Raw genomic sequence first — 26,364 nt, forward strand, 5'->3', positions numbered from 1 at the left:
TTTCTTCATTTGGAGGTTCTACGTGTCTGTCTAGTACGCTGTTCTGGTTCTCCAGAAGTGGCTTTGTCATGCTGGCCACATGACCTGGAAAAACTGTCTTTGGACAAACGCCGGCTCCCTTGGCCTAACCATCAATGAACAGACCTATGCCCCACAATTTTTTCTGTCCTATATAAGATTAAGGGCATTGAGCTCTACAGAACTTCTAAATAAATATGCCTAGTATTGCTCCCTCTGTGAGCAGCAGTCCTGACTCTCTGCCAGAGAGAAAGAGAGAGATACGATACCACAAATAGTATTTTCAGGTCTGTCCAGGCTATTTTCAATGACGTGTTATTCTTTGAGTGCCTTGCTTTTGGGGTTCTGTAACAGGATTTCCTGTAGCCCTCCAGATGTTGTTGGACTCCAACTCCCATCATCCTTCCCCACTGGCCATGCTGCTTGGGGCTGATGGGAGTTGAAGTCCAACAACATCTCTGGTTGGGCTCCATCACCTTTGAACCCCCTTCCAACTCCGTGATTCTTTAATTGCAATTGTTGCAGAACTTGGTGCTTGTACCCAAATGGCCTATTGCATAATTAACCTTCCATCCTTGACTGTTGTGTTTATTTTTTCTCTTGCCACAGTTAAGATCTTACTCTTCTATGTGATCTTCTACGGCTGCCTGGCTGGTATCTTCATTGGGACCATTCAAGTCATGCTGCTCACCATCAGCGAATTCGAGCCCAAGTATCAGGACCGAGTAGCACCCCCAGGTAACAATGTGCACTGATGAGGGGTGCTGGTCAAAGCTGCCCCCCCCCACAGAAGAGTGCTGTGTGCTTGCTTATTGTGACGCAGTGGATTTTATTTAGAGCTGCTGGGTTTTGACTGCCTCTTTCAGTAGTTTCATGGCCTTCTTTATTTCCTCAAAACTTGTAGGGTCAGGCACAGGTGAGTTGGTAACAAAGAAGGAATTTTTGGCTTGCCTGTTGTTTCACTAGAAAGCAGAGCCGGCTCAATCTCAGGCAGCAGGATCCACAGAGAGCAGCAGATCTGGCTCCCAAGGAATGAATTGCCCATTACTACTACTTATGCTGCTGCAGCAGCAGCAATGGCTGCATCACACTCCTTGTGGGCCAGATCTGCCACTTCCTCTGCGCTCGCCCCCCCCCCCACAGCAGTGCCGCTTCTCTTGGTGAATAGGGGGCACCACCAATCTTCTCCCACCCCTAGGGAAGAGATGGTGGGAGCTGCTTTCTGGGGTCTCCCAGGCTCTGTATCTGCCTGGTGAGACTCAGAGCAGGACTTTTCTCTCCCTGCCAACAGCCTTCGATTCCAACTTAAACCGTTGGATAAGCTTGATTTCCTCTCTTGTTCCTGATGTAGATCTTGACTCATCTCTTCTTCCTGGCTGGGGTGTGTGTGTCATTTTTTGTGGTTTGCCTCAGGTGCCAAAATGCCTTGGGGCAGCCCTGCTAGAAAAGTGTGCCCTCCAGTTCTCGGTGTAATTTCCCAATGGGTTTTTATCTCATTGCTCCTCTAGTAAGTTCAGGTAAGTTCAGAGCAACAACCTCTGTGACCTTAGTTAGGCAAAGATTGGTTTGCTCAAGGCTTTATAGCAGAGTTGAGTTTTAAGGCTGGGCATCCAAGCCCAATACTCTAGCCCAGTAGCCTTCTACCTTTTCAGACCTGAGACCCACCTTTCCATTGTCCCTCACCATTGGCCATGGGCAGAAGTCCAGCAACATCTGGAGGGCCTCAGGTTCCCCACCTGTGATTCAGTAGTGAGCTCTGACCCACCAGCTGAAGACCAATCAGTCTTCAACTGATGGGCTGGGAGCCAAAGTTAGTTCAGACCTCATCTTTAGTGTCACAATTACCACTTGTTATTATGGTTTAACTCTCCATTAAAACAGTGTGGGTAGGGAAGAGAGAAGGGTCACTTCCAGACTATTAATATTTGGTGGGAGGGATTGAATCACTGGCTGCCTAATTAGAATGATCTATTCAAGTGGATTAAAGTGCTATGGTGCTGTGACACAACAAATTCACTTTCTAAGGAAGCAGACTTTTATTGCTAAGGGCAGGTCACCTCAGAGAGCCTCAGATATGAAGATGAAGGACTCCTATCTCCCTCATAGTTGGGTAGCATCAAATATTTCAGGAGAAGCTGCTTCTGGTAAAATCTCTCTTCTACATACCTGTTAAAGGAGCAAGAGCCCTCTGCCCACCTTTGCTTCTGGGCACCCTGGAGAGAAAATCAGGGAAAGGCAGAGATGTGCATCAATTAATTTTAAGTTGATCCTTTGTTGCCTATTAGGATTCTGTGTCTGATTAGACTGCAGACCATTCCACATGGGCTTATTTGTGCTTCATCTTCATGGTACAACGTCCAGAGGGGTAGTTGTGTTAGTCCGTTGCAGCAAAAAATACATAAGGACTCTTGTAGCACCTTCAAGACTAACATATTTATTATGACCCAAGCTTTTACAGAACAGAATCCACTTCATCAGACACATGAAGTTGACAGGTGTGTGTGTACACACATATGCTAGTGTAGTGGGAGGAAAGTAGTGAGCAATTGTCTCAAATGGCAGCGAAAACCAGAAAGTGCAGCCAGTCACAATTCAGTTAAGTGGCTGCTAATTGATAATAATGCAACCATTCTAGTGTTGCTAAGTTAATTTAAAGTTTCCATTCTTCAACAAAGGCACTTTAAAGGGAGACTTCCTGCACAAGGCCACTGAATTACAATTAATCAAGAAGTTTGATTCTGTCTGTTTGGACATGGACTGTGTTGTCTTGTCCCACTACAGGTGCCCATCAGCATAGCAAAACATGGGTGTTTATGGGATCACCAGTTACTGCTGCTGGGAATGGTCACTGTACTTATTTTGCACACACCAAACTTTTAATTGAATTAGGAACATAGGAAGTTGCCTTGTACCAGGTCAGATCATTGGTCCATCTAACTCAGTATTGTCTGCACTGACTGGCAGCAGCTGTCCAGGATTTCAGGCGCGGTTCTCTCCCATCCCATCTGGAAAAGGCAGGGATTGACTCTGAAACCTTCTGCATGCAAAGCAGAGGCTCTCACTGAGCTACAGCCTTTCCCCAGCTGTCTCAGACTATACATTTTGCATTTAATTTCCATTTTACTCTACTGTTTTAACCATCACCCCCCACACCCATAAGGAATATTATATACCTGCCAACTGAGAATAATATCTCAAGATTCTGAAGGGGGTTCTAGCCTTTAAGGTGCCACAAGAATATTTGTTGTCTATGTGGCACAGTACCTTCTTGGTGCCTCCTTTGACATTTGAGTTACTTCTTGGGGATTGCGTACACATATAAGCTGTGTTAAGCACCATCACTCATCACAGGGCAAACTGGGTTTCTCACCAGGCATTTGCTGTCTGCTTGCCATTTCAGGCTAAAAGTAGGCGGTTCTACTTTCAGTTTAGTTTTGACTCCGTTAGCAGTTAACCATTTGTGCAGACTGCGTAATAAGAGTCTGTGCCAAAAGGAAATGGACCTTTATCTTGAATGTTCACTGGGTGGGTGGGACATGTCTCTCTAGATATTGCTGGATTCCAATTCCTATCAGCCCCAGCCAGCAGGGCCCAAAGATTGATACAGTGGGAGTTGTGGAACAGCAAGAGCTGGAGGGCTCTGGGTTCTCAACCTTAGGGAAGAAAACACTGTGATTCGGATTGGCAATGATGCAGAAGGGGATCATTTAGTGAATGGAGGGGCAAGCACAGTTAGGGCAGTTCAGAAAAGTCATTGCAGTTAGAAGTATTGTGGAAGAATGAGCAGGATGAATGCAGGATAAAAGTATGTTCTGGAACAGGGTGCAGCCTGGCACAAGGCACACACAAAAAAGGAAAATGGAAAGAATTTTCGTTTCAGTTCATTTCAAACTTTTATACACCATGCTTCCCTGCAAATTTATCTAAGGCAGTCTACAAATTTAAATCCACAAACAACAACAACAACACAAGAATAAAAGAATGCCATGAAACAATTAACAGCAGAGTGGAAAATTCCTAAAGCTAATTTATGCTTGAGAGACATAAAATCATAAAAATGCCTCTGAGGATGTCCTAACCTGGCATCTAAATAAGAGCAGAGCGGGTGTCAACCCAGTTTCTTTGGGGGAGGGTATTCCACAAGTGAGGTGCCAGTGATGAAAAGGCTCTACCTGTCCAGGAGGTGTCACTCCTGGCAAATTGGCATGAGCTGATAAAATGCACACTATGCCACTGATGATAGCTGGACAACATGATTGTGCGCAAAACAGAACACTGTAAAGACGTTACCTGGAGATGAGGGAAGGGTTAGTTCTGGTGGATTCTCATCACCGGTGTATTCCTCTTTGCAGCTTAGAGGCAGGACTATCCCCAGCACAGGAGTTCTCTGTTCATATATGAACCAAGGAACAGTTATGTGTGTGCATACAGTCCAGGAGTAAATGTTAGCACAGTTGTGGACAGTACCTATATATATGGCACACATCCTTAGATTCAAAAGCAGCCCCAAAATAAACGAGAGAATGATGTGCCATCGCTGAGTCTAATAATCCCTAAAGGAGCAATTACTGTTTTAGAATAACCCCCTGGAGCAGATTTTTTTGGGGGGGGGGTTAAAGGGGGAAAGTGAGGAAGGGAAAGTCTCACTGAATGAGAGGAAAACCACTTGCTTAACTTTCTGCCATCCCTCACGTGCCAACCAAAGCGGCCCCCTTGAGTGCTTGCTGTCTGGTGCTGGGAGTCTTACGTTGTGCTCAGAACATCTGCTTTCTAATCTCGGCTAGCTGCTAAATAAGTTAACTACCTTCCGTTTTGCCCCTTGGGCTATAATCTGAATTATGCTTATTCAGATGTTGAAACTGCCCATTTCACTTGTCTAGAAATATGTTTAGGATTGGAGTGGCATTGGTTGGGCTGGGGAACAATCTGTGACATGAAAGGATAACATGAAACTTCACAGGGGTCTTAATTTTTAGCTTATTTGTTAGCGCCAGTCAGCACTGATCCACTAGCATGATCCCTACTACCGGTAGTATGAATATTTCATTGATAATTGTTCGCTGATGAAGACTTTATTCCAAAACAGTTGTACTATTCCGGATATACTGCCGTTTTGAGACTTCGGAGAGACGTCTTCCTTTGAGACTTTTGTGAGACATCTTCCTTTGAGAGACGGCTTGTCGTTCCTTGCTATTCATTGAATCTTTGTTTGACTCTGATAGATATACAACTTGTAGTTACTTGTATATTTTTTTGAGATGTGTCGTATGATATATCAATTTTTTTGAAGTGGCTTATTCGTATACAGTCATACCTCGGTTTAAGTATGCTTCGGTTTGAGTACTTTCAGTTTAAGTACTCCGCGGACCCATCTGGAACGGATTAATCCACTTTCTATTACTTTCAATGGGAAAGTTCACTTCAGGTTAAGTACGCTTCAGGTTAAGTACGGAATTCCAGAACCAATTACACTCATACTTTGGGCTAAGTACGCTTCAGGTTGAGTACTCCGCGGACCAGTCTGGAACGGATTAATCCACTTTCCATTACTTTCAATGGGAAAGTTCGCTTCAGGTTAAGTACGCTTCAGTTTAAGTACTCTGCGGACCAACTGGAACGGATTAATCCACTTTCCATTACTTTCAATGGGAAAGTTTGCTTCAGGTTAAGTACACTTCAGTTTAAGTACTCCGTGGACCGACTGGAACGGATTAATCCACTTTCCATTACTTTCAATGGGAAAGTTCGTTTCAGGTTAAGTACGCTTCAGGTTAAGTGCAGACTTCCGGAACCAATTGTGTACTTAAACCGAGGTACCACTGTATTTTGAATGACATCATAACTGAATATATATTCACTAACAGTTATTAGCCAGTGTGTTGCATTTGCATTTTTGTAGATTGTTACATTTTGCAACACATGGGTTTGTGTTTGTTCAGACCCATGCAGCTCTGGCATGGGAAAACTACAGCTTCCATGTATTTTTTTTGGGGGGGGGTGCTTTAAATGTAGGGTGTGTACACAGTCATTGAGAAAATGACAGTTAACCTGTGCCTATAAGCTGGCCATATGTAAGTAATCAGGATGATTTGACAGAACAGTAACTACCAAGCCTCTATTATTGCATTATCCATTCCCAGCGGTTAGCAGGAACCAGCTGTGTGTGTGTGCATGGAGTCTTGCAACTGCTAGTTTCCACATTACAAATGACCCCAGGGTTGCTTGATGCTGGAGGCCGTCATCATTTATGTCTCCCTCCCCTTCCTCCCTCTTGCTCACTATAAAACTCTTCAGAAGCTTTTAATAGCAGTATAGTATTTAAACGGCTGCAGCAACACTGCCAGAATGCTGCTTGGTGGGCTAGCTCCCAGAGCAAAATGCATTTCCTCCTCACTGAATCCCCAGCAAGGCCTACACACATTCATGTTGAGGTCCAGCTGAACCACTGTTTTTTTTCCATTGGCTGCCCCCATTTGAAGCAAAGACGTCAGTTCAGGATGCAAGTTGGAACAAATGTTGGAACATTGTATTTTTAATGCTACTGTAGCTGGTCGCTGTTCCTTGTAGCTGTGAGTAAACAGTTTTCTCAAGCAATAATCTGATAAATTGGTGTTGCATGCCACATTGCTGGATTTCTCCTACTGTGTTGAAGAAATAGGGGTCAATGAACAAGGTAGCTTACAATAACCTAGTGGAAACGTCTGCTATATAATGAGTTAGCAATCAAGGCAGCAGTGGACGAAAAGTGCCTATTGGGCTTCATTCTTCAGCTGCACACTTCTTTTGGCTCTGGAACCACATCTTTACTTCTGTGGTCACTTGCACAAAGTAAGACATGCAAGCAATCACAGACACAGAAGGGAAGGCTAGCATAGTGGTGAAGGGCTGCGGACCAGGAAATTCTTGCCAGAAACTGACCAGGAGGTCTTCCATGGCTGCTACCGTTTAAAGTGCCCTGCATATGATGGCGACATGATTGATTGCACTGCTAACAGCTTATGGAAAGCAGCAAAATGGCAGTGAGTATCTGGTCTCTGAAATAGCATTTAGAGCAACTTTAGAGTTTCATATCTAAGATCTCTTTGGCCTCTTCGCACCTTATTAGGTATTACAACATGCAGCAATAGAAGCAGACTCTTTGCAATAAATGGTAATGTCCAAACATGCCTTTCTCCCACAAGGGAAATGTACTAGTGGTTCTTTCCAGGCATTTCCACTACATATTGCAAAGTCTTACTTGCGTGTCTGCTCATTGACAGATGTAATGCTAGAAGTTACCCCCCTAAGAGTATCTGCACACAACTTCATTTCTGCATACCATACACAGTGTGTGTGTAGCCATTCTGCTCCTTATGCCGTGCAGGCTGCCATTATTGTGACAGCCAGGATGCTGGCTGTGTGATTAAGGGCACAGCAGCTATTCCGTGCATGAACATTCCAGGTACAGTATGTTAGATGTTTCTAGCAGAGAGGACAGATAACATTATCACAGTGTGTTGTGATGTCTCTGTTGTACCCTCACTGTTGCAATGGTAGGCATCCCAATGCCAGCCGCTGGGAATCATGGGAAGACAACCCTGTCATGCTCGGATCCTGCTTATGGGCTTCCCATAGGTATCTGGTTAGCCACTGTGAGAACAGGATGCTGCTGGGCTAGACTAGATGAGCCATAGGCATGATCCAGCAAGATCTCTCTCTCGAACTGCACTTTGGCTAAAATGCCTTTTTTGGCTAGTGCCATTTCAAGCACATCGCCTCTTCTGTGTGCCTGCTGTCCCTTGTGGACAGCCAGACAGTATGTCTGAGCCCATGGTTCTAGCCGGTTGTGTCCTCCAGTTCAATTGCCACCACACTGGTTTTCCATTATGAGAGAGACAGAGTGGATGGCAAACTAGGATGGTCATATGTCTTAGTTTACATAGGATAGTCCTCCATTTGAAGGGCTGTCTAGTCCAAGTCTGGTTTAAAGAGACAAACTACCAGAAGGCAGAATGGGGGGGTGGGGGTGGGTCTTGATGTTGCCCCTCAGTCAAGAGACTGAACAGGCACAGTTTCCGCCACTAGGGTGAGGAGTACGGTATTTCTATTAAACTTATCACAATCATTTCTAAATTTGCATCTGTACCTATGAATTAACACACTCAAATATTTGCTTCTCTTCTGCAACCCATTTTCCCCGTGATGCATTTTCTATTTAATTTTTTTGTTGTTTAGTCGTGTCCGACTCTTCGTGAACCCATGGACCATAGCACTCCAGGCACTCCTGTCTTCCACTGCCTCCCGCAGTTTTAGCTTCGAGAACACTGTCCAACCATCTCATCCTCTGTTTTTTAGCAATGCAATGCATAAATGGTTATCCTAAGACAAATATTGCAGCCAACATTATATAGTGCCACTAGGTGGAAACCTTTTTCAATATCTTATAATTGGCATGATAACTGGCTTAGGTTAGGACCATGACACTTAAAAGGATTGCCTAATGTATACTGTTTTGCTGCCTTAACCTTTGATGTCAGTTGTCGTGGGCATTTCTATTCTAACAGAAATAGAGCATAGGAATTATGTTGAGGATTATGTATGCTCCACCCAGTCTTGATCAAGGTCTGATTAAGGACTGATTTAACACCACAAAATTCCTGCATAAAAGGCAATTTCTGTAGGAATTTGCCAGAGATTCATTTATAGAATGTAACATGTAACAGTAGTGGCATGTGGATTTCTCACTGTGTATTCATAGACACCAATGATGTACGTGAGCCAGAAACCCAGATAAGAAGTCATGACATGCACTCTGTGGATTTGGTTTCTAGAAATTCCAGCAGGAAGAGAGTCTCTCTCAGTCCCAGAATTCATACATGAATGAAACAGCCCTCAGTTTCTCAAGAGGGGACAGTGAGGTGAAGCAGTTAAAATGTTGGGCCCAGGAGACCATGGTTTAAAACCCCACTCAGCCAGGAAGCTCACTGGGGGACCTTGGACCATTTGCATTCAGCCTCACCTACCTCACTGGTGAATTATGAGGGTAAAATGGAGAATGAGTTCCAATGGGCTGACATCTTACTTGGACACCCCTGGCCTCTCATCGCTTGGGCTCCCCCAGTGACTGTGCTGCTGCAGCCACTATTTGCCTGCTCTCACTCACTCGTGGGCTTATCTATTAGTGCTGTAAAGGGCTGGCTGTTGTGGTGCTGTTTTACTCCTCCCATTACAGCACCACTACCAGGTAAGCCTGCTTAACTTCAGGGAAGGCCAAGGTTGATGATGGAAGCAGCACTGCTGCAGGGTGTGTGTGAGCAAGTGGTATTGGGCATTGCAGGGGCAATCAATATTGATGAGGGACTACTGCCAAGTACACCCTGCTCTGGGCTCTAAAAAAACTGGACCTGAGCTTGTCCTCACTGCTCATTTTTTGGGAGCTATAATGGTGTTAATCCCTACTTTATTAACTTGGCAGAACCACATAGCTCTCTGTGTCTAAAAACAATTTGTGCCCCTTCAATTGGCTCCTTACTGTGCTCTTGGCTTCACCACGGGGGGAAACGACTCTATCTAGTGCCGAATGTAGACTTGCTGGGTTTTGATGAGTTATTTGAGTCTGTGACTCTTGTCCAGCTCCCTGAGCTGAAGGCATCATGCCAGGATCTGTGCCTCTCTAGACCACCTGGCAAGATTGGCCAAATATCCTAGTGAACAAAAATGGAAGTTTTCCAGACCCTGTCTAGGCACTCATGCCCCGCTGCTCAAAATTCAAAGTCCAGCAGTCTGGATTTTTAAAAGGCATGCTGACCCAAGCAATTTTTTGGAATATTTGGGCAGTTGGGCTAGGGTCTGTTTGCAATGCGTTGTTGTTGTTTAGTCGTTTAGTCGTGTCCGACTCTTCATGAGCCCATGGACCAGAGCACGCCAGACACTCCTGTCTTCCACTGCCTACCGCAGTTTGGTCAAACTCATGTTTGTAGCTTCAAGAACACTGTCCAACCATCTTGTCCTCTGTCGTCCCCTTCTCCTTATGCCCTCAATCTTTCCCAGCATCAGGGTCTTTTCCAAGGAGTCTTCTCTTCTCATGAGGTGGCCAAAGCATTAGAGCTTCAGCCTCAGCTTCAGGATCTGTCCTTCCAGTGAGCACTCAGGGCTGATTTCCTTCAGAATGGATAGGTTTGATCTTCTTGCAGTCCATGGGACTCTCAAGAGTCTCCTCCAGCACTTTACGCAATGCGTAAAGAAGTCCATATTTTAAAATGGCATCCAGTCCACCTGCTGCCAAGGAAAAAAGGTTGTCGGGGTCTCAGAACTGCCCACAGTGTGTCTCATATGACACTTTGAACGACTGCTGGCATATACATAGTTAATTGGCTCGGTAATTATTAGCAGTAATGATGGTGAAAGGGGCAACCACATTTGGAAAGAAGGTGGAATCCTGTATGTAACCAGTTGTAACTGAACAGTTAACTCCACCATGGGTATTAGACTTGCTTTCTTAGGAGGTGTATCCATAACCGGCTCTTCTTGATTCTCTTTGATGGAATACAAACAGCTGTAACCTTTCACCAGATAAATCTCAGAACCTGCTGAATGGCTGACCTTGTTAAACATTCCAGGATTTCAGTCGAACTTTTGTTGTTTCCTGATCTCCCTCATCTTTTTTTAAAAAAAGTATTTTTCCTTGATTTTTATCACTGTAAGCCACATTCAGGTGTTTTAATGGAAAGGTGGGGTATGAACATTTAAATAAATAAATGCAATGAGTTGGGTCCAGAGTTCATCATACTTGGAAGTAAGCCATGTTTATTGAGGGGACATGCATTGATCATGACCCTCAATGTTGACTACCGTGTTTCTCATATTATAAGACACGTCTTATATTTATTTTTTTCCTCAAAAAACACACTATGGCTTATTTTCAAGGGATGTCTTATTTTTTTCCTCCTCCTCCTGCCGCGGCCGGCATTGCTGCTGCGCCTATCACTATGTCTTATTTTCGGGGTATGGCTTATATTCCTTGAATGCTTAAAAATCCTGCTATGGCTTATTTTATGGGTATGTCTTAAAATATGAGAAACAGGGTATGCAATTGGGTAATGATGCAGAAATTTGGCCAGCTTGATAGTAATTCATATGAATATCTAGGCAATAATTTTGCCAGTCTTGTTATTCTCTATCTGCTGACTTTATTTGCAACCAATCGCTTCCTGCTTGTCAGTTACTGTAATCTGCTTTTTTAGAAATGGAGCATCACACTGGAAACTTTCCACTTCGTTTGATTTATGACTCAGATGGTTCTGGGAACAAATGCTACACCGGGGAGAAAGGAAATACTCTTGTTTCAAAGGGGGAACCTAGTGAATGATCTCTACTGCAGGATCCTCATTCAAACACACTCGGACAAAGTTTGACTAACAGCCCTCATCCCTAATGTAGTAGCTTTTACACATGCAGGAAGCTTTTAACACAGTTCTCTATGACCCAGTAGTTTAAAGTGATTCACTCTAGTTAGGACTGTAGCACATGCCTTTTCTTCATGAATCAGCCCTCAGAATAGCAGCAAAACGAACAAATCTGCTTTCATCCCCGGGGTCTGCAGGATCCCAGTGGGTGCCTTAAGTGGCTGCCAGCTGGACTTGCCTTTGGTAAGTGTGAGCTACTGGCACGATGTTTGTTTCCTGAATTCTTTAGTAGCATTTGAGTGCCTTTCTCCTCCTGCTTCCTGTCGTACATGCCCACATTGCATTGTTGGTCTTAGGTTACTGAGCAGGGCAGAGCTGTTGGAAGGAGTTATTCTTGTTTGCCCTTTAGCAAGAGCCAGGACACGTTTATTTATTTTGGAGAGGTAGGCATGCAGTGCAAAGCTGTGGAAAGTAAAGGTGGAAATAAATTAAGCCCTTTGTGTGTGTGTGTGTGTGTGTGTGTGTGTTGGATTGTATTTTAAGAATTAATGAAAGATTTCTGTTTAGTTCTCAAATAGCCTGTAGAGAGACAAATGGCGTTTCTGTTTTTAGAATAGTAAGGTGCAAGCAATTTCTTTGTAATGTGCGAGCCTTTTCATGGGCTGATCTTTCCAGTGCTGCACTAATCCATGTTTACTAGGAAAAGCACGTGTGCTGCTGTAATGTCTGAACTGTGGCACGAGTGTTCTTCCTCTGACATGTACATGGAATAGGCAGCCTCACCACTCAGCAAAAATAATCTTGCATGTGCAAGAATTTCAACTACAGGGGGAAATATAATGACCCTGAGGCAGTTGATCAGCAAATTGTTGACTACCATTATTAATATTCCAGATATGAGGATGAAATCTGGCATGAGAACTGATTTTATTATGGAGACCCAATTTAAGATAGTCAGAAAACAGAATGTATATTGGGGTGGTGGATGGCTGCTATAAACAATTTAGGCAGCAGTGCTTAAGCCTTACACTGGCAAGGAAGTAAGACCCATGGAATGCTGTGGGACTAACTTCTAGGCAAATGTGCATAGGATTTCACTGCATAAGAGTTTTAAACTTTTGAGTCATCACCCACTTTCGTCACCCGAAAGTGAATACAGATCTACACATAACATGTGTAAGGCCTAGGGCAGGGGTCCCCAAACTCATGAGCTTCATCCAAGTGGTCTGCAGCATGTCCATTTTAAATATTCTTATTGATATTTAATTATATTGCTATTTTCTTTACTACTTGTATTGTATTTTGTTGTATTTTTAATTCTGTGAAATTCAGATTGTAATGCAATAAACTGCAGTAAAACCATAATGCAACTAGAAATCATACAGCAACTAGCATAGTGCACTAAAATTGCTACAACAGGCAGAAAAAATGAGCCATTTTCAAGTGGTCCATGGTTTGGGGGGGGGGCAGTTTGGGGATCTAAAATGCTAACTGAGCGGAAAATGTGTGCTGGGTTTGTGTGAAAGTTGTATGATTCTAACTAAGAAATCCCAATGCTGGCAAATAAAAGAGCCCTGCAAAGCCTAGAACTACATCTTTAAACTACCGTTTGCTACCTGATATTGTTTAACTTGACTGTTTCATGACACAGTTATTCTTCCATATTGATTTTTAGTGTGTGTGTGTGTTTTAAAAAGTGAATGCACAGATGACTCCCAAGCCATGGCCCCCTGATTTAGCATTGCATCCAGATCATAGGTTGCTTCTCTCCCAACAAGCCACGAAATGAAGTCAGGGTTTCTTTTTTGACTTACCAGTTGTGGCGATTTCTTTGAGCGAAATGCTAGCTCCTGTTTGGACACAATGCTCTCGCCCATCCCAGATGAGGAGTGAAATATGTTTTTATGGTAAAGTATTTAATTATGATTTGCCATGTTGCACAAACTGGGCCACTGCAGAACAGTAGGGACAGCCTGTCCGAGGATGGAGAGCTTGGTTGTAAAACAGCAGTACCCATAACAGTCCACAAAACGATTCTTGGGTCGCCCCAGATTTTACAACTCATTCCCCTACCTGGGAATCTCTCATAGGATAAGAACAACATAAGAAAAGCCTGCTGGATAAGGCCAATGGCTCATCTAGTACAGCATCCTAAGTAGCCAACCAGATGCTGTAAAGGGGAGCTCACAAGCAGGACCTATGGCTTCCAGCAATTGGTATTCAACTGGCATATAAAGGATAAAACTTTGTATGTGTTTCAGGCCCTATTACATTAAATTCCTCCAATTATTTTGTTGAACCTGCTGAATTCTGGGGTAGGAGAGAAAGAGACATAGCAGAAAGAGAACCAAGAGCCCAGCCTGGTTATAGAAACAACTGCTATATAATGGCAGTGTCTGGAAAAGGTCTTGGCTGCCGGATCTAAGTTAGATGTGCCAAAGGGAAACGGAGCTTGTGCCACAGCAAACTCAGCATGTGGCAGTTAGCGAAGCAGCATGAACTTCATCTCCCATTACTTTCAGCATCGATATCAAGCAAGCATCGGGTAATTCAATTAAAACTCCACCTGAACCTTATGGGAGAACGAACATGTGGAATGCATTCATTTGTATGGAATGGTGACATGTATCTGTCCCTTGCAGATATCATCTTCCATTCCCTCCCTTCTCCTTGCCTCTACCCCCCCCCAAAGAAACAGAACTTATTCTAGAATAAGAATACTGTATATATTTATTGTGTTCAGTTTTTGCTGCTCCTGGACCACCCCGCCCTAATCTGACCCACAAAACAAATGCAGTGATAGTTCAATGATATGAGTGTGGAGTGGCATGATAGCTGAACATTTTGCATTCCAACTATGGGCCTCTTCCTGTCACTATTTGTAATTCTCTCTTGCCCCTTTCTCACCTTTGTATGCCGAGTGGCACAGGCAAGAGCCCAACTGGATTGGGCATTTTCATGCAAGCTAAATGCAGTTTATGCAAACTGTTCCTAAGATGCCTTAATTCATGTGTTGAGTTATTATTTATTTCATCATTGATGAATCGCTTCCCATGAAGCATCCAGAAGCAATTTCACATCAGCAAAAAACGTATATAAATACAGTTTCTAGTCCAATGCAGAGCAAGACTGAGATAAAAATCTCCACTAAAGTATGCTGGAAGAGAAAGGTCTTTGATAGGTGCTGAAAAGACAATAGAGGCAGCAGTTGTCTGATGTGTAATGCACAGGGGCTGGGGATAAAATTCCTAAAGATGGGTGCCTCCGCACCAAGTTCAAATTCTTACATCATACAAAATGGACCTCCTGATATGATGGGCCATGCAAGTGGCCCCAACCTGCAGAGCACAGGGATCAATCAGCCCCCCCCCAAACATGGTCGAAAATCAGGGTTGGTGGGAGTCATCTTCCGAAACATCTGGGAGGCACCATGTGGGGGAAGGCTGGTGTAAGGTGTAGCCAACCAGGAGCTAGAATATGGCCATGATGACAAGTAGCCACTGATAGCTTTATCCTGCATAAATTTGATCTCCTTTTGAAGTCATGTAAGTCAGTGTGTTCAGTGAGCTTAACTAACACATCTTGTGTGTTCAGTGAGCTTAACTAATAGTTTAAGGGTGTTCTAATGCGGGGGCAGAGGGGGCTTCATTAAAATATGTGTAAGTCAGGAGTGTATCCTGCCTCCCTTCACCGCACTTTCATTATCTGCCATGGTTAATGAATGCCTGGATAGAGCTGCTGCCTTTGATCTAGTAAGGAGTCTGTGCACCTGAATCCCTTCCCATTTGGGTACTTGAGATGGTGGAGCAATGCGGGTGCAGTTTTCCCTCCTAGGATTTCACAGACCTGTATATATACTTTTTGTTCTGCAGTTCGTAAGCTGTGCAACATAACAAGGATTGACTGTCAGGCTTTACTCAAAACTGGCTTGTCTGGGCCATGGCACATGTTTGGCTGACGTGACTTGTGGGTGCTGCAAAAACAAGGGACAGCTTCCCTTCCTAGAAACCCCTTCAGTGAAATAAATGGAAAGAGACTGGAGACTCAGCTGCACTGGCAAAGAAAGAACATTTTATATGCGTTGTTTATGCATTCTAACACTGTGACACCAGCTGGCACTATGGAGTTCCGTTTTTGCCAGCCCGATTTCTCATACAAAGTTTACAATGCGTTTAACTGAAACGCTTCTTTGATGTGTCTAGATCCAGCCTGGTTCTCCATTGCCCCATCTTTTGAAAAACCAGCTGCTTGTGAAGGGTCCTTCTGGAAATCTGGTGCCCTTCATGCTAACTCAGGCACATCGTCTCACCTGTAGGATCTCTGGAATGATGTACAATACAGGAGCGCTTTATTGTGGGTAGTGTCTGCCAGTAATCCTACTTCTGAAGCTCTTATATGGACTATACATTTGGGCTTTTGAGAAAGGCGCCCCCCTTTGTGTTAGGGATGTGAAGTGACAACAAGAATTGCATTATTTCTGTAAGCAGCTTCATCTGTTTCAGGGCAACTCTGTCATTTTGATTCAATTTCTTATTCGGGTCCAAATCCAATCTGTTAAACCTGAAGCTGCTTTGCCCCTGGTGAGTGTAATGGGGAATCAAAAAGCTGCTTATAAAGGTTTGTTTTCTTTCTTTTCACATAAGTGGATGAAGAGTGGATGGAGCCTGCCAAATTTCAGGCTGTGCATTGAAATTCTGGGGACAGCTGAGGCCACAGAGGAAATCAGAAACTTAGGGAGTCACTGAAGTGCTTTGAGATACCTTGTGAATTGTGCAATCTGACTCAGGAACATGAGCCCCTGGCCAGAATCACCCTGGGATTTTTTATGTTATTCGGAGTATACACACAGCCAATGTGCAGTCCTCTGTGCACTCCAGGAAAATGCTACAACTCTCTAGTGCCATATGAGGAGGGAGTTAGATGAGCCTCACCATTTGATGAACCTTTAAATTCTGCAGAGACGTGGAGAGAATAAAATTGCACTTTTTAATTTGTTTAAAGGTAGTTCTTAAGTTTAGAATTTCAAAACAAGGTATTTCTGAATTTGAAGAGCTTATAGATTTTTCAAGCTCATGAAGTATTTTACCTCCAAACAAATAGAGCTAAAATAAAAGCCTTGTGCCCATAAGCACCAAAGTCTGCTCCCTCTGTTTTGCTGGGTGAGGAAGGTGACAATTTCAGCATTTCATATTCTGCACCTATACATGTTCCAAAATTATTCTGGTTTGTTGCTGCATAAGGAAAGTTTGGATGTGATCCTTTTCATGGTGGGGGAAGTACAATACGCTACAGATCAGTTTTCTTTGGTCTGTGTCTCTCTGTGTTACATGATTGTTCTTTTCCCTTTCCAGGACTGTCAGCTATTCCCCAGGTATTTAAAATGGAGATTTCCTTCAACCCCACTGATAAAAACACATATGAGAAGTACACGAAGGTCATGGATACATTTCTGAAGGCTTATGAGTTTACTCAGGAGCAAGATACAGATTTTGAGCTTGAGTCCTGTAGCAGTGAGTAGATTTTATTTGCACATAACTTTTATTTCGAATGAATTTGCTTTTAGTATGGTCCATCTAAACTAAAATGCTGCTAGTGCCTAGCGACCCTTGCCAGTAGCTTTTCCAGTCCCACTCAGAAAAAGGGAACACCCTTTTATTTAAGTGAATAACTCAGTTGATTACCTGTCCACCATATGTGCTGTGAGCCGCCCAGAGTGGCTGAGGAAACCCAGACGGATGAGTGGGGTATACATAAAATTTATTTATTTATTCATTTATTTATTACGATCCCAGCTGTAACTATCTCCTCATGCTTCAGTAATCCTGGCTCTGCTGAAGCCAATATGGCTTGAAATAACCTCGCCAAATACCCTGGATTTCCTTAGCCCCTGGTGGTGGTTGGTACGATAGCACTGATCTGTAATGTTTTGGGTTGGCTGGAGACACCAGAACCCTGCTGTTGTGTGCAGTTTTGCTATAGAGTCATTATATATTTGCCAACACAGCAACTGAAAAGATCAGGCTGTAAGAAGCAAAGGAGACCACCCAGCTAGAAATGTTCACTGTGTTTTGGATTGAGGGATCCAAATACTTAGTAGGTTTGGGGACCCCCCACTCCTAGTCAGGGTTCCAGGCATGTTTGCCACAGCATACCTGCCAAGTTGCTGTCGGAGAAATAAGGGACCGGCCAGAAGTAGCAGACCGGAAGTGGCACTGCCGCCATTTTGGAACTGGGCGGAGCATGCTCAGAAGTGACTTTTGATGCTGCTTTGCCCAGTTCCAAAATGGCCATCGCACTGCAGCCATTTTGGAATTGGGCAGAGCAGCATCAAAAGTTGCTTCTGAGCATGCTCCGCCCAGTTCCAAAATGGCCGCCACGCCAGAATAAACCGGGGGGGAAACAAAAAAAACCCGTTTTTTCAGCTAGGAACAGCTGGAAAAACGGGGATTTCCCGGGGAATACGGGAGACTTGGCAGCTATGTGCCACAGTTCAGAGGGGAATAGCTGAGGGGAGGAAACTGCAGGGCAAAATTGGTGGGTGCAGGGGGGAAAAGGTAGGCCTTCCCCTTTCTTGCCCATTGCTCCTTTCCTGGGAATAGCTTACGCCAGTTCCCGAAGCTGCACGCTCGGTGGAAGAGGACGACCATCCCAGATAGGAGTGTACCGTTCTTCGGTCAAGGGTATACGATAGCTGCGCTCCCCTGCTAGAACCTCCCAACAAGCTTACCCCAGAGTTTTCCATCCTGTCTGGTGGCAACCCAGATTCCAGATCTTGTCTGGTTGCCAAAACATGGTCATTTTATAAAAGATGGTGGGTGGGTGTACCACAGAACTGTCCACCTAAAATAAACCCCTTTCAGTTTTAAAACCAGAGGAGAAGTCCTTCCATGGTAGCGTTTGGGGACAGTAATTTTGTTTGGTGTACCATCTTAGCTTGATGGCGGTTGTAAATCCCTAGGCTGTGTACACAATATACCTGTAAATTACATTCTTTCCCCCAAGGGATTTTGGGTGCAGTACTTTCTTAAGGGTTGCTGGGAATTGTAACTCTGTGAGGCATAAGCGACAAGCACCCAGAATTCTGCAAAGAAAACCATTTGCTTTGAATTACAAGGTATAGCGCATGTACCGAGCCAAGGTATCCAGTGAACATCTGGAAGGCACTGTAGGATTAACACAACAGCCCATGTTGGTGATGAAGCCACATGTCCTGTGACCTCCATAGAATAACTATTAAAGGCAAAGGAGCCCTGTTCTCTGTAGGATCTGGTAGACATGTGACAGGCCTCTCTGAAATTAGTCAGAGCTCCTGTGATCCCCAAGCAGTTAGCTTGTGCATGCAATCCTTTTTAAACACACAATTATCTAGGAAAATGGCATGATCAATACTGCACATGTCACAGAGAGACTTTGCGTACGTTCATGGAATCTGTCTGCAGGCTGTACGTTTTGGTACCTGGCAGCTGCAAGCAATTAGATTAAAGCAGGAAAAATAAGTGAACATTAGGAAATATTCAATTTTTCATTATCAGAAGTTTTCCTTAAGGCTAGATGGATGCTTCCCATGCAAAATTATTACACTGTCTCCTAATATGAAGCATGTGTAGGATTCACCATTAGACACTTTTTGTTGGACTGAGGATTGTGGCAAGCTGACCAAAATGCATATAAGCAAGCTTTTTCTTTTTCTCCCCCACTCCCCACCTCCAGCTGAACCTGCCACCCACAAAGGTGACGCTCCTTTTGACCCCTCCCTGGGCAAGAAGCCATCTTGCAAGTTCCTTCGCTCCTGGCTGGACAACTGCTCTGGGATAAATGACCCCTCCTTTGGTTACAAAGAAGGCAAACCATGTGTCCTCATCAAACTCAACAGGATTATGGGCTTCATACCGAAGGCAAGTGCTGCTAGTCCTCTTTTTAAAGGAAGGGGTTGAGGAAAAAGTGGGAATTGGTATCACGACCACATGGGAAGAAGGAGGGCGCTGGGGGAGTCTGTCTTAGCTTCTACAAGATTGCTTATATCTACCGTATTTTTCCATCAAAAAGATGCCCCCGTGTATACCCCCCCCAATTTTGGGGACTCAATTTTAAGAAAATGAGGGGAGGTGGCCCAAAATTGTTGAGCTTCCCCCCTCCCACACCCCCTGCAGCTGTGGGCAGGAAACACTCCCTAGATAGTTTCCCACGCACTGCGGCATCGGGGGAAATTGCGCTCCCGCCAACTGGCTGGCTGGCAGACGCGCTGCTCCCCCCCCCCAATGCCACTATCTGTGTATTGGATGACCCCAGGTTTTTTGACACAATTTTTGAGTCAAAAAACCTCATCTAATACTTTCCATTTTCTCATCTCTGCCACTGCTGCTTGGACTCTTCTTCCCAGTGGAAACACTGTTCATCTTCTTGTCACACAATGGGGTGACCCCTAGACTTGAGGCCCCACTGGCTTTTAAAATACTGATCATATGCCTTTTGGCCAGGAGGCCAGACTTACTTTCCACTGGCAAGTGGTGGTGAGGAGGGCTGCTTACTAGACCAGCCATGTAGCACTTAAGAGGGTTCTCAAACTTTTCTTTGATATTTTTTCATTTGCTTCACTCTGGGTCTGTGAGCAGTATTTGGAGCTTATTTGTCCATTGACTGAAAGTGATGCTTATGTTGGCTGATTTGAGACTGTAGACCCAGCTCTTCCTCGCAAATCTACTAGCCTTCCCCTATATGGCAAAGAAGAGCTCAAATAAATTAAAGCCGTTGTTAGTTTTAAAGTAGTTTCCGGATTAGAAAAGCACAAGTGGGGGAAATATGCTTACCACCTTTTCTTCTAAGGATTTTGAGGTGGTATGCATAGGTCTCATCTTCCCATTTTATCCTCACAACAACCCTGTGATGTGGGTTTCTCTGATTTTTTTCCCTCTCTGCAGGTTCTGCAGACTTTTGCTTTCTCTTAATTTACAAACTTATATACTTCTGCATCCCTAGGGAGTCCTCCATATATGTAGGGCTGCTATTTTATTTTTACTTTGCCCCATTTCACTTCCAAACTGATAGCCACTTGACCATCTTAATTGGCTTCTGGAGCGTATATTTGGGAAATACACTTATTGGAGAAAGGAGTTTGTCTTTTAGCAAGGGTTTTGAAGTTGGTTTAAACCGTTTGTAATGTGCTTGTTTTCCTCTTAGCCTCCACTCAATGACTCCATCCCACCTGAGCTGAAGGCAAGATTCAACCCTCATATCATTCCTGTTCACTGCGCTGCTAAGGTAAAATAGTTCAACTTCTTACCGTAATTTGTTGTAGATGGGGCTGCCCTTGGAGACTGTCCAGAGACTGCAGTTAGTTCAAATATACAACTGCTTGGCTCTTAATTGGGATCCTATCTCAGCAGTCCTTGAGCAGCTGCATTGGCTTCTGCCCTACATCTGGGCACCTCATTCAGTGATGCTTTTGAAGCCATTATATGGCTTGGGCCTGGGAGACCTGAAAGATTGCTGCCTCTATATCCACGTGACCATACATTATGATCCCCCTTGGAGACTACTGCCACCATCAGAGGTGAGGCAAGTGGCAACTAGAGGCCCTTCTCTGTAGTGACACCCTAGCTCAGAAAATCGATGGACTTATGAATACCTAGCACTTTTGTAACAAGCATTCATCATGGCAGGAAACCCTGGTCAAGTCCTACAGTGAAATGCATGCAGGTTGCTGTGCAGGGGTACTTTGCTGATAGAGAAAAGTGCTTGCTCAGTGCTAGAGCTTTGTGTTCAAAAGGTCCCAGATGACATCTCCATGTGAAGCTAGGAACCTGAACAGACCTGAAATCCTCGACAGTCAGTGCCAGTAATACTGAACTAGGCTGAGCAATTATTTGACCTGGTGTAAGGCACCTTCCAATGTTTGCTCTCCTATATGTTATCTGCATGCATGTTAGCTTTTAAATGGACTCCCTTGCCATCTCGCCTCTTACTTGCTTTGAGTGGTTCACTGTCTGCCCAAGCAAAGCAGTATCACTCTATACCAAGATAAAACAGCTGTTGCTTTTTCTAAAAGTAGAGACTCAAACAACACCCAACGGAGAGAACCCAGTCCTTTGTTTTTCCGTTAGAAGCCGAGACCTGATACCAGAAGTGTCGACAGCTCCTGTCATGAGAGAATGTCCTTCAGTTGAAGCCAGACCAAGTCAAAATCTCTCCTCCTCTTCCCTGCCCAACAGGGGTTGGAGTGAGATCACTAAACACTGTCCCTCTCTAGCATGTGGAAAAGAAGAGAGAGATGCAGGGAGAGGGGCGGAGAAAGAAATGTAGAATGGGTCCGTGTAGAAAAAGCGTGTGCTGGGTAAAAGGTAGCAACAAACCTCACCCTGAAAGCGCCTAACCCAACCTCACAACTTGATTCCAGTTACCACACTTGTGTACTAGCTACGAGATCTTGAGATGGCATGTTATGTAAATGCTGAGAATGGGGAGTGCTTCAGATTGTCCTCCAACTTGTGCAGTGGAACAAGATCAACTGGGAGGGTGGAGCTGGTGTGCTCATCACTGCAGCCATCCCTCAAGTATTTAGTTAACACGCCATCATAATTCCTGAATTAGCACATTCTGAAAGGGATGGAATGCTGAACACAGAAGAGTGCTGTTGGATTGGACAGTCTAGTCCAGCCTCTTTTATTTCCTTCAGTGGCCAACCAGGTGTTTCTCAGAATCTCTCAAGGAGGGCAGAAACGCAACATGGTCCTCTGTGGTGTGTTCAGCTGAATGTTTGTGTACACAAGGAAGGCTTGCTTTTCTACAACTGGGAACCCTGGAAAGACAGTGTTACCAGTGAATAGATTCCAGTTGTTCAACTGAATGCAAGAAAGTTTGGAGCAAGGACAGTGGCAGTGACCCCCCACTTGCCCATTCCTCCATGCATTCCTCACGACATGGGGAGTGGTTCTTCCATCACGGTGGAAGTGGCCATTGCTGGATCTTCTGGCATGCTGCAAGTGAGGCCAAGGCAATCCATCTAAGGAGACATTACCCTTCACTCATTCCACAGTTGCAATCAGTCGAGTGTGCTGGAAAGGCACATAGAAAACTCAAGTGACTTTTCAGTGGGACAGTCTGTTTTTCAAAATGTGAGCTTTAAGTCATGACCAAATAGTGAACAATAAAAATATGGTACGCAGAGCATACAGAATGAGGAATTTGCAAGTGACTTCTCCCTTTAATTCCTTCAGAAAGAGGAAGACATTGACAAAATTGGCACCGTGGAATATTATGGCATGGGTGGCTACGGCGGCTTTCCTCTTCAGTACTATCCGTATTACGGCAAGCTCCTCCAGCCCAAATACCAGCAGCCCCTTGTGGCCGTGCAGTTCACCAACCTGACGTATGATATGGAAGTGCGTGTCGAGTGCAAGGTCTATGGTCAGAACATCTACTACAGTGACAAGGATCGTTTCCAGGGACGTTTTGATTTGAAATTTGACATTAAAAGCAGCTGATCGCAAGCAGAGTTTCTTTCTTCTCTCTCCTCTTAGCCATTTAAAAAAGTATAAAAAAGACAAAAACCTACTAGTCTTGAACAAAACTGTCATACGTATGGGACCTACACGTAATCTATATGCTTTACACTAGCTTTCTGCATTTAACTAGGTTAGAATGTAAACTTAAAAGTGTAGCAATAGCAACAAAGATATTTATTCTACTGTAAATGACAAAAACAAAACAAACACAGAATTGAGCCTTGGGACATGCCCATTTCTACTGTAAATTATTATTCCATAACTGACTTGTAGTAAGCAGTGTTTCTGCCCCCTAAATATTGCTGCCTTGTGAGTTTTATTTAGTGTACAGTACTATAGGTGCATTACTCCGATCATTTTTCAAGCCATGTATTATTGTACCTGTTTTCTACTTTCTGTGAGCAAATATTTGCTGTCCAAGGTGTAAATACTCCGTGGGACTAAAACTGGCATGGTACTTTTAATTATTATATTTTTGTTCGTTTTTAAAATGGTAAAGGCCCACTTGTGAGATTATTCAGCAGCACTCCATAGAGCCTTCCCCCCTTCCTCCCTGTAACCGTAGGACTTTAGTGTGGTGGCAGGGAAAATTACCTTGACTTTGAAGCAACGCTAAGGAGCGTAGGTGATTGTGTATTGTGCTTTATAGCGAATGTTGTCTATCTCTCTCTACTCCCCCTCTCCCCGCACTCGTTCTGAAGTTGTGTGAGAGATCTGAGTCAGCCTATCACTCTCATCAGTGACAGGAATAATTATTTTGCTTTGTATATTTTCTTTTCCTGCTAGAGGCATCATATGCAGTGGTGCTGTCTTTATTGAATGTTTTAACCATTTCCATGGTGGAAGAATTTTATATTTATGCAGTTGTACAATTTTATTTTTTTCTGCAAGAAATAAAGTGTAATGTATAAAAATAAACCAAAGCCACATGTTTGAAAATAAATCTTTATTTTGAACTTTATGAAAAGCAATGCAGTTACCCCCCATCAACTGGTGTTAAATGTTGTCTAAAGTGCAAACCTCTATGTTCTAACATATGTAATAGCCAGGAAAATACAGTGCTCTTGTTGATCTTGTATTTCAGTCAGGTTAAAACATTGGTCAATAAATGAATAAACACACATCTTCCCTCCTGTGGCTTGTTTTTTGCATGCCCCGTAATCCTGTCGTCTCTAGTTAGTTGTCCAAGATGTTGAAAAAATACTGGACCTATGAAGAGAAACAAACTTATTTCAGACCATGAGTTATTTTACAAAGCAGCCTTAGTCGAAACTGTAACCTGAACAACCAGCTAAAAACGTCCTTTGCATTCGCTGTTTCAAAGCCAGCTAAAATATGGCCTGTGGCAATAAACAACATGTTCTGGTTGGAGGAGGCTAGTGCTTTGCCTCCCTTGCAGAGTGTAGGAAGATATTTGTTAGCAGGAAATGAGCAAACTCCTCGTGTGTCACAAAATTAAGTTGGTGTCCCCAAAGGAGCCGAGCTAGCACATGCTAACTGATTGTTCTCTAAGTCCATAAAATGGGCTTACCTTTGGGAGCTTCCAACTAGCCTCTCCTGTTGCTCCCCCCCCCCTTCCCAAATTTGCCTCTGCAGAGTGTGACAGGGAAGAGCACCAGTGACTGGCAAACATGAAGGCCTAGAAAAACACCTTAAAGCATGGCTGTTCCTCAGCATACTCGGGAAGGAAGAGGGATAAGACTTTCTAAGCATGCTGAAGGTTGGGACCTACAAAGCCCTCCATTGTTAGCCTACCTCTCTCCCCTCCCAAATCCTTTCCAATGATAAAATTGCTTGCAAAAGGAAGGGAGGCACCAGGAAGAGTGAGCTGGCAGCAAGCCCATTCTAAAGCTGGGACTGTACCAATACAGTACTGGGCTTCTGATTTGCAATGGGCTTGATCTGGAGGAGGGGAACTCTGGATTCTTCTGAGTTCAGCATTGCAAGTGTCTCTTCGTACAACAGTTCCCACCCCATTCTGAAACACTAGATGCACCATTCATTATAAGCAGCCATAAATTAAAGTCCACGATTAAACAAAGAATGGAACAAAGTGAGTTAGGGTGGCCATTTACACCTCACCGAAAAGGGAGGATAAAGGTTATGCAAAAAAATGGTCAGGGGTCCCTTTACCTTTACTCTTAATTTAAATAGTAATACAATGCATCTCACTATTGTGGAGAACACTGACCAGGATTCCTGTGGGCTTTCTCTGCAGGTGGTTAAATATGGATGGGCAATTCAAAGCCCCTGCAATCCCTTATTATAATTCCTTATCTTTAAAGTGGACTTGGATCAGCAAACCCTTCAACTAAAAGGCCTGTCCTCTGAAGTAAGACACATGGCCCCCCTGGATACAACTCTCGAACCAGTTGTTTTATGGTCTCTTTCTTAGTGAAAGAAGTAAGTACCATTTACTTAATACAGTTTTATCAATCCTTTTCAGGTGTGGACTCTCACAGGTAATCTCCAAAGAACTAGAAAGTGGTGAGCTGGTAAACCAGTCTCCCAGTCCTAACTGCTGGCTCTTGTGTTGAGCTCCTGCTCCTACCTACTAAGGCAAAAAGCAAAAGGAGGACCTAGATTGACAATTATTTTAAAGTGTTGGATACCAGAAGTTAGTATTGTAACCAAGGGAGCTGATCTCTGGGAATCCCACATGACACAACCCCCTCTGCACAGAAATTTATACCCTGTTTCCTCCAAAACCACCTACACAAACTCACTCTTTCCTGTTCCCGTATCTAAGAGAGAATTAATGGCTTTGCTTTTATCGCTCATCATCTCACCTTGGAGAACACAAAGTTGCACTGCAGCATACGAATGAGCGTCATTTTCATACTTGCTACCCTCCAGTCATCCAGAAAGTTTACATAGTTGTGCAACCATAATAAAAACTGTTACAAAAGTCCTAACCATACCACTGGTGCGTACAATTATCTCCTGAACAGTGTGTGCCCTAAAAGCAGTGAGAGGTCAGATGCAAGACTCAAAGAAAAGCAAACACTTCAGAGAAGTGGAAACAGTGTTGCACTAAAGGCTCTGGTTAATCCCGTAAATGCTAGGAAATAATACTGAAACCTAGTTGGGAAAATTTCAGGGTTGAATCCCCCTGAAATAATAAAACTGTTAAAACAGAAATGGAGGACAGATACTAGGCACTGTCTACAACAGCAGCTTTTAACACCTTTGAAAAGTAAAGCAGGAATCCTTGCCACAACCTGAATCCTGCTATCAGGCGCATATTCGACAAGTGATGCTCTTTCATGCCTCAGCACAGGCATGAGGCACTTCAAAACCAAGGGGCCAAATGAGACCATCTCTCTTTGGCCCTCAGGAATCTCCACAAGCCGCATCTCTCTCCAGGTCACATCATTCACCATTCCTGCTCTGCACTCTCCTCAAATGCTTGCCTGGATGAAGGATGGAGAGCGGAGTATATGTGCAGAACCTCCTGACTC

The 26,364-nt window shown here is 43.9% G+C and overlaps 2 protein-coding genes across 6 annotated transcripts in view; one reads left to right on the forward strand and one right to left on the reverse strand.

Annotated features, from left to right (window-relative positions):
• The window catches only part of ATP1B1 (ATPase Na+/K+ transporting subunit beta 1), a 30,422-nt gene extending 6,398 nt beyond the window's left edge, over positions 1-24,024 (forward strand). Inside the window, exons 2-6 of the mRNA XM_035114434.3 lie at positions 628-756; positions 16,754-16,912; positions 19,113-19,297; positions 20,580-20,660; positions 22,616-24,024. Of these exons, the coding sequence (XP_034970325.1) occupies positions 628-756; positions 16,754-16,912; positions 19,113-19,297; positions 20,580-20,660; positions 22,616-22,882 (821 nt within the window). The 3' untranslated portion in view covers positions 22,883-24,024. The remainder of the gene's footprint in view (positions 1-627; positions 757-16,753; positions 16,913-19,112; positions 19,298-20,579; positions 20,661-22,615) is intronic.
• The window catches only part of NME7 (NME/NM23 family member 7), a 72,572-nt gene continuing 70,042 nt past the window's right edge, over positions 23,835-26,364 (reverse strand). For all 5 annotated transcript variants that reach the window (XM_035114428.3, XM_088668781.1, XM_088668782.1 and 2 more), the window contains one exon: positions 23,835-24,112. In XM_035114428.3, coding sequence (XP_034970319.1) covers positions 24,080-24,112 — 33 coding nt within the window. In that variant the 3' untranslated portion in view covers positions 23,835-24,079. The remainder of the gene's footprint in view (positions 24,113-26,364) is intronic.

This window comes from Zootoca vivipara, chromosome 4 (genome assembly GCF_965207765.1).
Source record: "Zootoca vivipara chromosome 4, rZooViv2.hap1.1, whole genome shotgun sequence".
Lineage (NCBI taxonomy): Eukaryota > Metazoa > Chordata > Lepidosauria > Squamata > Lacertidae > Zootoca > Zootoca vivipara.